Source organism: Chiloscyllium punctatum, chromosome 36, assembly GCF_047496795.1.
Source record: "Chiloscyllium punctatum isolate Juve2018m chromosome 36, sChiPun1.3, whole genome shotgun sequence".
Lineage (NCBI taxonomy): Eukaryota > Metazoa > Chordata > Chondrichthyes > Orectolobiformes > Hemiscylliidae > Chiloscyllium > Chiloscyllium punctatum.
Genome location: NC_092774.1, coordinates 59,331,403 through 59,342,549, shown reverse-complemented (window position 1 = coordinate 59,342,549; position 11,147 = coordinate 59,331,403). Strand labels below are relative to the sequence as shown.

At 45.6% G+C, this 11,147-nt stretch overlaps 1 protein-coding gene across 1 annotated transcript in view; it reads left to right on the top strand.

Moving 5' to 3' along the window:
• Positions 1 to 1,525: 1,525 nt before the first annotated feature.
• The window catches only part of LOC140460103 (uncharacterized), a 54,751-nt gene continuing 45,129 nt past the window's right edge, over positions 1,526 to 11,147 (top strand). The window contains exon 1 of the mRNA XM_072554503.1: positions 1,526 to 1,827. Coding sequence (XP_072410604.1) covers positions 1,526 to 1,827 — 302 coding nt within the window. The remainder of the gene's footprint in view (positions 1,828 to 11,147) is intronic.

Sequence of the window (11,147 nt, the reverse complement as noted above, 5' to 3'; positions counted from 1 at the left end):
GCAGGCCATCACCAGGGGCTAGCCCTATGACGTCACGTACGGCTGGAAGCCCCCGGGACAGTTTATCAAAGACACCTCCCTGTGCGTCAGGGCAGCCCTGCGTCGGGAAGCACTGGGATGGTCAACCACTATCATTTTACTTGGGGAATACATCTCCACATTACACAGCCTCGAGGCAAATTTCCCGTCCTTTTATTTGTAGTTCAAGAGCACTCAAACCGAAATTCCCCAGGTAAGTTTGGAAGAATTTCTTCCAGGTGTTCGCTAAATATATCTATGAGCACTTCGTTAAAGTTCGAACGTTGCGAATGTTGAAATTTTGTGCTTTTGAGCGAAATCACAGGACGAAAAAACAGAATGTGGGAATTTAGACAGAGTTTATATTTGCACGATGGCGATATGTCTGCGGGTGCGTGATGGGAGCATCACCCAGAAGGAAAACCATCTCTCCTATTCGCTCAATGTCTTCTTTAGCAGCTTTCCCGTATAACGGCGCACTGTTCTGCACCTCGCCTTCTCATCTCTTTCCCAAAACACTTCGACATAAATATTTCACATTGATAGACTGGCCCAATGTGCACAGTTGAGATGACACCCTCGTAGAGGTCTGATTGGTCTTCTGTTGTTCTCTGTATCCTATGTTGAGGAGGTCAATGCTTGTCACTGGTCACTCCGGTGTTAGAGAAAAGTTTAGAATCAAAACGGTTTAACTTTCTGCCAGTAGAGAGCCCGGTTCCTGGAGTGGGAGAAACAGCAGCAGGGAGACAGAATGAGAAGCAGCTGTTCTGGAAATTCTGCCGCGTGCAATTCTCAGAGCAATGTCAAATGCATTTCACACTGAGCAAGACTCAGCTGGTTGAAGAGGTAGAGTAGGTGTCTGTGGGTGGTGTTGGTGTTGCTGGTTGGTGTCTGGGTATGATTTTTGATGTGGGTCTTCTACTGCGCAGGCTTGCAAGTAATCCAGGGTTCAAATCTCGGACGAGCCCGCATTTTCTGGTTTGTGCAAGAGTGCCCGGTTAATTTTCTCAAAAAGCACCTTCGCTAAACTCGGTTGGGCTGCTTGGAGTACAAATTGAGCATAAAGCAAGCGAGTGAAATGATGGAATATTGCGTTGACGTCAGTGGTGCCGTGTTTAAGGAATGTCAGCGATGAGGGTAGATTGGAAAATTGGGACAGCTCTGCTCAGAGAACAGAAGTTTGAAATCTGGCCTGATTGAAGCTTTCCAAGTCATGCGGGATCCAGACAGAGAAAGTAACGCAGTTAAAATGCTCCCACGCCTGAAAGGATCAGTAATGATTCTGCAGAGTTTTAAAGTCATGAGGAAAAGAACTAAAAGTGACATTCGGAAGGGTGTGGTTAGGGTCAGCAAATCCCTATCTGACATTGACAAACAGGCAGATTCAATAGCTGCATAGGGGAATTCGGTGGTCATGTTTAAAGTAACAATGTGTAGAATTACATGGAGAAGGCAAGAGACACATGTTTACTTACTGTTTCGACCCAGCAGAGCGAAGGTGGGCCGCATGGCGTCCGTCTGCGCTGTGACACAGGCTGTGATTCAGAATGAAATCACAGTTCGACCAACACAATATGGGAGTTTAGAAAACAAGTTTATATTTACACAGTCTCCATACGTCTGTGGAACAGCATATTACACGACAGCAGTGGAGATCTTTGACATCAGGCTCGAACGTACATGCCACATGCCAGACAAAAGGCTGAAGAGACCTGTCGAAAACGGGATCGCGCTGGGAGTAACCCAGCGGTCGATGGATCGAAACCATCCTCTGCTGTTGCTCGATGTCTCCTTGAGCAGCTTCCTTTTGTAATGGTGCTGTGCTCTCTTCTGTATCTTGCCTTTGCACCTACTTCCTGAGTGTCTGAATGCCCTACATCAAACCGATACACTCGCGAACCTCACACGGTTCAAGTAACATGCTTTGTGGAGGTCTGAGTGGTCTATTCTTAGTCGGTTTCCTATGAACTGATTCGCAAAACCACTTCTCTGCGATGCCAATGAGCTGATAAAGTTGAAACACATGCCTTGCAGTTTCATCCATTCCCTGCAGTAATTCACCACGCCGGGTCGGACGTGAATGACAAGACGATCAGCATTTCAGAAACTGTATCACCACTCAGATACAATTCCTTACTATTAGGACAGATATCACCGATTGTGAATCACCTCAAAGAGAGACAAGTGACAGAGAGTCGCCGTGACTCGATTGGCTGAATGCCTCTGTCGGTGGGAGAATGCTGCTACGCGTTTATGCCGTCCCAATGCCTGTCTCTGGGACAGACAGGCTGAGGGAGCAATAATGTTCATTTTAAACCATCCCTTCCGTGTTGGACCGCCTGCAGTCCCTCAGCTCAGGGCCGTGGGGATGACTCTCAGTGAGTGAAGGTTTCACACGGATTCTCTTCATCTGGGACACTTGGGGCTCAGATGTTAACTGCTGCGCGGTCGCAGCAAAGAAAGCGATGCCCACTTTGCAATAGACTTTCCGTAAGGTTGCTGCGTGAAGACGATTTCTGAACACCAAGCAGGCTGCACAACAATGTGAATTTACCTGAGCGAAGAGTCCTCGGTGTTCATGTCTCTCTGTCCCACCAGCACAGCATTTTTCTATCTCTCCGATAACAGACCTTTGGAGCAAGTTCACAATCGAAGCTCACTTCACACGCATTAGTGTAACTGATACCTCTCACCGCAAGGGATTGAGTGATAGAGAGCAGAAGAGCGAATGGACTCTTCCCTCCACCTCCTCCCCCCCTCCCCGCTCCCAGAACAGCTTGCAAGTAGGAACAAATTGGTTTCATTATCCACCAGTGGAGAGAGCCCAGTTGCTGGGGATGAGACAAACTTCAGCGCCCCGGGACAGAATGACAAGCATATGTTCTGGAAACTGCTGCTTGCAATTCTTGGAGCAACGTGGAATGTATTTCACACTGAGCAAGTTCAGCTGGCTCAGAGTCTCCAATGTACATTACTCTCTGAGTTTATATTTGCACATCGGCGACATGTCTGCACAACAGCACATGACACTTCAGCAGGGAAGATCTTTTGACGTCATTCTCGAACATTCAAGTCACACGCCAGATGAAAAGCTGAATAATTCTCTGGAAAAGCTACCGTTCAGGAGAATGGCACAGCAGGTGCATGCAGGGATCATAACCCAGAAGCGAAACCATTTTCTCCTATTCACTCAATGTCGTCTTTAGCAGCTTTCCCGTATAACGGCGCTCTGTTCTGTTCCTTGCCTTGTCATCTCCTTCCCAAAACTTCGGGTATCTGATTTAAATATGTCACATCGATACACAAGTCAAATTTATACATTTGCGCATGCACAGTTCTGGAGCTCTGAGTTGTCTTGTCCAGTTTTCTATCGGTGTGTTCTGAACTCAAGTTTTAAGCCTCTTCTCTCAGATGGCAATGAACCGGTGAAGTTGTAACACATGACTTGCTGGTTTGGTCCATTCCTGCAGTAAAGAAACCAACGCCCGTGAAAGAAAAGACTTTCTGCAGGATTGCTGTGTCAAGACAAATTCTGAACACCACGCAGGCTGCACAAAAATGCACTCATATCAATTTACCTGAGGGAAGAGTCTCCGGTGTCCATTTCTCTCTGTCCCGACAGCACAGCATCTTTCTGTCTCTCCGTTAACAAGACCTTTGGATCAAGTTCAAAGTTGCCCATTTCCTCCGCATGACTGTAACTGACTTAACCTGCCTCACGTCATAGTGAGAGAGAGCAGAAGAGTGAATGGGCTCTGCCTTACACCAGCACAGCTTGTAAGTAGAAAGGAAATGGTTCAATTATCCACCAGTGGAGAGAGCCCGGTCCCTGGAGACGGGGCAAACTGCTGCGTCCTGGGAGCAGGGAGACATATTGAGAAGCAGATGTTCTTGAAACTCTTTGCTGCTTGTAATTCTGGGAGTAATGTACAATGTATTTCGTACTGAACAAGTCTCAGCTGCTTCAGGAGCTGGGCGCGCGCATGTTTGGCTCGTTGGTCTCGGGGTGTGATGCTAGCTTTGGGTTTTCTACCTTATACAGGCGAGTGGGAGGTGCCGGGCTCCAATCCCAGGCAAACCCTCATTTCTTAAATTGACCTGAGCAAAAATGCCAGGTTAGTTTTCTCAAAACGCCGCTTCGTTAAATCAGATCGGACTGCCTGATTTGGGTATGGGACAGAGGTACCATTGCAGAGAACACGGCGAAGGGAAACACTTGCTCAAAGTGAGAACAAGCATTGCAGATTTGTCGCCCGCGCAATCCGAGTCTGAATGAATCCTCCACATGTCTTACGCTCAATTCTGAGGGTGATACTTCAGGAAGCGGGGAAGTGAAGTGATTGCAGACGGCGCTGAACAGGTCGAAGTGAATGTTACCGTGTATGAGGAATGTCAGCAATGAAGGGAGATTGGAAAGTTGGGGCAGTTGACCTTGGTGAACAGAGGGCTGAAAGCTGGTCTGATTGAAGTTTTCCACATCATGAGGGATTTCGACAGAGGAAATAAAGCAGTGAAAATGCTCCCATGCCTGAAAGGATCGAGAACGATTTGGCAGAGATTGGAAGTCATCAGGAAAATTAGTAAAAGTGACATTAGGAATACCGTTTTCGCACAGGGAGTGGGGTCAGTAAGTCACTGTCTGGCAGTCACAAACAGGCAGATTCAATGGACACAAAAGGGAATTCGGTCGGCATGTTCAATGTAACAATGTGCAGATTTACAGGGAGAAGGCGACAGAATGAGACACTTATTTACATATTGTGTTGAGCCAGTAGAGCTAAGGTGGGCTGCATGGCCTCAGTCTGCGCTGTCACACATTTCGTGATTAAGTGTGAAATCGGAGTTGGACCAAGAAAGCGTAGGAAATTTGACAACGGATATATTCTGCCCAACAGGATACTCCATCACAGCAATGAAGGTGTTTTGACATCATTCTCGAAGGTATATTCCACAATGCAGATTCAAAACCGAGTATTCCTTTGAATCACTGAGTAATTTGTTTACAGTTATTCAGTTGAGGTGAGCGGAGTTGCGCATTAGAAACCACTCCAGTTGATAGGTCGAAGCCGTTTTCTCCTGTGTGATAGTCCCACCAGCACTCCAATTTGCTGTGCTTCCAGTCAGAAGATGCAGATTACTATCCCATACTGATACACGGGCCACGATGACCCAGCTGTGGTGACAAGCTTGTGAAGGGCTGAGTGCTCTTCACCTGTTCTCTGTCTGGCTGCTATGATCCGAATCATCAAACCTCTCTTCTCCGAGATAAGAATAAACTGGTGAAGGTGAAACACATCAGTTACGGTGTGTCCCATGGGCAGGAGGCCCTGCAGTAATTCCCTAAGCTGTTTCACACAGCAGCATCCTCTCGGTGAATTACGCTTGGATAAAATACCGACTGAACCAAATCAATGTCCGCCACTGGATTTTACTGACACTGTTTATAAAATTCAGGCTCACCGTTAATGTGGGGAGAGGATGCCAGACTGTAGTTTCCGCTCCTTCTGTTGAATAAAGATATTTTTAACTGAGTAAAAACAATGACTGTAGACCCTCTGTTCACCATTAATCCAGTATATAATTTTAACTGAGTCCAGTGAGAGGAAAGTATATGCTGTTGGTGGGAAACATTTCTATCTGAACTCGTATTCACTCTCCTGAACGATTGAAACATAAAGCTGGGAGTCTCTGGATTATGTTGTGAAAAAATCGGTATTCTGTTATTCACACCGCGCTGTCACTAACTGAACGAAGCAGCTGCCCAGAGGGAGGCGGCTGTGTTTAAATCCCGTGATGAACTGGGCGAGCTGAGCATTTACCCAAACAATGGGCACATAACCTCCCTGACACAGTGTTCACAAATCAAACTGACAGCAAAGCTTCACGTGTGATTGAAAGTTTCCGGAAGGAAGACTTGGCTCAATAATTATCCGAGGTGAACGTGCTCCTTTCTTGATTTGAAATGTAAGAAGCTGACATCAGTGAGCTGGGCGTGATTTGAACACGCAACCTTCTGATGTGGAGTCAGACGCACTACGGTGGCGCCACAAGCTCATGGATGGCATGTGCCCTCTATTCATACTTCAGGGAAATGATCGTACAACAATGATTTTAGGTCATGACGAACAACCGAGATCAACAGTTCATGTCTGTTCTGTCTCTCCCCCCTCTCCTTCTTTCTCTCGAAACAATTTCCAACTCTACCTCAATAAAAAGATGAAAGAACTGCGGATGCTGTATATCAGAAACAAAAATCACAGTAGTTTCCGGTGACTCTTCTATAGAACTGATGGTGATCGGGAAAACGTTGGTTTATATGCAGGAAATACCGTGGGAGGAAGGCGGATGCAGAAAATGACAGATCAGGACAGAGCCCAAAGCGAGGGAAGAACTGTTGGTCAGAAAAGGGAGTTGATAACGATCCGCGTGGGAAGGTGAATGGAGACTGTTCGTGTCTAAGAATAGGTAGTGTATAATGACAGACTATGTGATTACAAGGCTTGGTGTGTGTGTGGAAGGGACGAGGATACTATAGATTTCAGGCCCTAGAATTATTGTTTTCGATGTTGGGACCGGAGGATGTATGGTCCCCAAGTGTAATATTCGGTGCTCTTCGTTCTGCTGGTGCTGAGCTTCGATGGAACACCATAGCAAACCTGAGACAGAGATATTGGCCAGGGAACAGGGTAGGTTGTGGAATTGGCAGGCAACTGGAAGCTCAGGGTCTTTCTTGCGGGCAGAACGTAGATGTTCTCTGCAGGAGTCACCCAGTTTACGCTTGATTTTCCCCAATGTGGATGAGACCACATTGTGAGCAGCAAATGCAGTAGACTGGAAGTGCAGGCAGAGTGCCCTTTCACCTGGAAGGTAAGTTTGGGCCCTTGGATGGTGAGGAGGGAATAGGTAAATGGGCTGGTGTCACACATTCGGCAGTTGCAAGGGAAAGTGTCGTTGGACTGTTGGGGTGGGAATGGGGGTAGGGTTGATGGAAATGAAGGAAGAGTGGACCCAAGGTATACTCCTCCCCATTTACGTATCCGCCAAATAGAGGAATTTGCAAAGAGTGTACAAGGAAATTTTTTAATTCACAATGAGGATGTACATACTGGCGAGGGTGCAAAACCTAAGGGTCAGGAACCATAATTCAATTAACATTAGAATAGAGATTGGAAATAATATATCAGATCTAAAAGTTGAAGTTCTAAAATTGAGGAAGACTCAGGCATTAGGCACGATCTTTCAAAACCTGATTGGGGACAGATGTTCGCAGGTTAAAGGACTGCTGGAAAACGGGATGCATTCAAATATGAGATAACAAGAGTCCAGACACAGTATATTCCTGTTAGGGTGAAAGGAAAGGCTGGTAGGTGTAGGGAATGCTGGATGGCAAGAGAATTTGAGATTTGGTTAAGATAAAGAAGGATGCATATATCAGGGGTGAACAGAGAGATCGAATGAATCCTGAGAGTATAAAGGCTGTACGAGAATACGTAAGAGGGAAATCATGAGGGCAAAAAGGGGACATGAGATAGCTTTGGGAAATAGCGTTAAGGAAAACCCAAAGGGTTTTTATAAATACATTAAGGACAAAAGGATAACAAGGGAGAGAATAGGGCCCTCAAAGATCAGCAAGGCGGCCTTTGTGTGGAGCTGCAGTAGATGGGGGGCGGGGGGGGGAGGGTGTGATTCTGAACGGATATTGTGCATCAGTGTTTACAGTGGAGAAGGGCATGGAAGATGTAAAATGTGAGAAGTAGATGGTGAAATGTTGAAAAAATGCCCATACTACAGATGAGAAATTGCTGGATAATTAGAAATGCATAAACGTGGATAACTCCTAAGGACTTGATCAGGAGTACCCTAGAACTCTGTGGGAAACTGGGCAAGTGATTGGTGGGACTTTCACTGAGATATTTGTATCATCAATAGTCACAGGTGAGGTGCCAGAAAGCTCGAGGGTGGCTAATGTGCTGCCACTATTTAAGAAAGGTGGTAAGGAAAAGCCAGGGAACTCGAGACCCGTGAGCCTCACATCCTTGATGGGCAAGTTTTTGGAGAGAATCCTGAGAGATAGGATTTACATTTATTTGGAAAGGCAAGAATTGATTAGGGATAGTCAGCATGGCTTTATGCTCGGGAAATCATGTCTCACGAATTTGATTGAGTTTTTTGAAGAAGTACAAAATGGATTGATGAGGGCAGAGCGATGGACGTGATCTATATGGACTTCAGGAAGGCATTCATCAAGCTTCCTCATGGTCAACTGGTGAGCAAGGTTTAATCTCATGGCATGCAGGGACAACTAGCCATTTGGACGCAGAACAGGCTAGAAGGCAGAAGACAGAGGATGGTGATGGAGGGTTGCTTTTCAGATTGAAGGCCTTTGACCAATGGTGTATCACAAGGATCGATGCTTGGTCTGCTACTTTTTGTCATTTATATAAATGATTTGTATGTAAACGGAGGAGGTACAGTTAGTAAGTTTATAGATGACACCAAAATTGGAGGTGTAGTGGACAGCAAAGAAGGTTACCTCAGATTACAACGGGACCTTGATCAGATGGGCCAAAGGGTTGAGGAGTGGCAGATGCAGGTTAATGTAGATAAATATGAGGTGCTGCATTTTGGAAAAAACAAATCAGAGCAGGACTTTTACAATTAATGGTAAGTTCCTTGGAAGTGTTGCTGTGCAAAGAGACCTTGGAGTTCAGGTAGAACGTTCCTTAAAAGTAGAGACGCAGGCAGATTGGATAGTAAACAAGGCGTTTGGTGTGCTTTCCTTTGCTGGTCAGAGCATCGAGGATAGATGTTGGGAGCTCATGTTGCCACTGTACAGAACATTGGTCAGTCCACGTTTGGAATATTGCATGTAATTTTGATCTGCTTCCTATCGGAAAGATGTTGTGAAACTAGAAAAGGTGCAGAAAAGATTTACAAGGATTTTGCCAATGTTGGAGGGTTGAACTATAGGGCGAGGCTGAATGGACTGTTTTCTCTGGAGTGTCAGAAGCTAAGGGGTGACCTTATTGAGGTGTATAAAATCATGAGGGATATGGATAGAGCAAATAGACAAGTTAGTTTCCTTGGGATGGGGGAGTCCAGAACTACAGGGCATAGTTTTAGGGAGGGGAGGGGAAAGATATAGAAGGAACTTTAGGGGCAACCTTTTCCCGCAGAGGGTGATGCATGTACGGCATGAGCTGCTGGAGTAAGTGGTGGAGGCTGTATAATTACAGCATTTAAAATGGATCTGGATGTGTATATGAATAGGAAGGTTTTATGGGGATTTGGGTCAAGTGCTGGCAAGTGGGACTAGATTAGTTTGGGATATCTGGGCTGCATGGACGAGTTGGACCGAAGGGTCTGTTTCCGTGCTGTACATCTGTGTCACTCTGTGAGACTCCATGGGATTCTCTAGGAGAAAGTGAGGACTGAAGATGCTGGAGATCAGAGCTGAAAATGTGTTGCTGGAAAAGCGCAGCAGGTCAGGCAGCATCCGAGGAGCAGGAGAATCGACGTTTCCAGCATGAGCCCTTCTTCAGGAATTTTAAACTATAAACTATAAACATTCCCTTAGTTAAATATTGTGAAGTGTGAAGCCATTGTTTTAGTCCCCAAGTTCTACCTGAGCGCCCCCACCCTCCTCCATCGCAGTAACTCTGTTGACAGCCTTCATGTCACTTTAAAAGTAGGATCAAAAGATTCGTGATCAGTCGGGGGATGAACAGTTACAGGAGAAGGGCAGGAAAGTGAATGTGGGGAATGTCAGATCAGCCACAATTCTACTGAATGGAGAAGCAGGCTCAAGGGGTTGAATGGCATTTTCCAATTCCTATTTCTTATGGTTCCCGAGCCCTTCACAAGGTGTGTGTGTGTGTGTGTGTATCTGTGTGTGTGTGTCGGGGGGTGGGGGGTGGGGGGCGCAAGCACGTGCATACATGCATGCAGGGTTCATGAATGGTAGATTTCCTGACCTAAAAAGGACAGTTTCTGGAGAAACACAACAGTTCCGGTAGCATCTATGAAGACACAACAGTGTTACTGCTTTGAGTCCAGTGGTCCTTCAAAACTTGGCTGGATTTAAAACATTCACTGTTTTCTCCCCACAGATGCTGCCAGACCTGTTGCGTTTCCTCAGTAATTTTGCCTTTTGTTGCTGATCTCCAAAATCTGCAATTCAGTATTTTAGTGAATAACTGTTTCCTGGTTGCTAGGACAGAGAGAAACTTTCACCTCCACATCTCTTTATTAGTTGAACATAAATTCCACCAGCAGCCATGATGGGATTTGAATTTGTGTTCTCAGAAGACCTAGATCTCTAGGTTGCTCAGCCATTATCACGAGATCCCAATCTTCCCTTCCATGACAATTTTCTCCTAACTATTTTACATTATTCATTCACGGGATGTCGCATTTTGTCTCCCACTATTGTTCTGGTAAACATCAACTTCACTTTCCCGCTGTTTCCCCATAATCCTCAATTCCCTTTCTGATTTAAAAAAAAATCTTAGTTTTGAATGCACTTAACAATCCAGCTCAACAGCTGTCCTAAACATACCATCCCTTATTTGCAGGTTATTCCCTCTGGTTCTAAACTCACCCACAAGGGTAAACTTTCCCACATCGAGCCTGTGACGTCTCCTCAGAATCTTGTTTGTGACAATAAGGTTACCTCGAAATCTTCTAACTTCTATTAACCACAGGCCGAACGAATTCATTTCTCCTCATAAGGCATTATTTTCATCCCTGATAGCGTCCTGGTCAACCTTCTCTGGACGGCCTCCAATGCCGGTATATCTTACCTTAGGTAAAAGGCCCAAAACTCTTCCCAGTGTTTAGTTGTGGCCTGATTGGTGTCTGATTTAGGTTCACTATAACATCCCTACTTTTATACTCCATTTAAAAACCAACATCCCGTTTGCCTTCCCTATTATTCACTGAACTTGGATGAAGTGTTCATGGATGCGAGCTTGGAAATCCTCCTATTCAGCAGCTTTCACCATTTAATATTCAGCACTTTTCCTCCTGGCAAAGTGTACAACCTCATTTCCCCAGATTCTGTTCCAACTCCTGAGTTGGGAGGAAGGGAAAGTGAAAGTGACAGGGAGTATGGAGTTAAATGGAAAGAT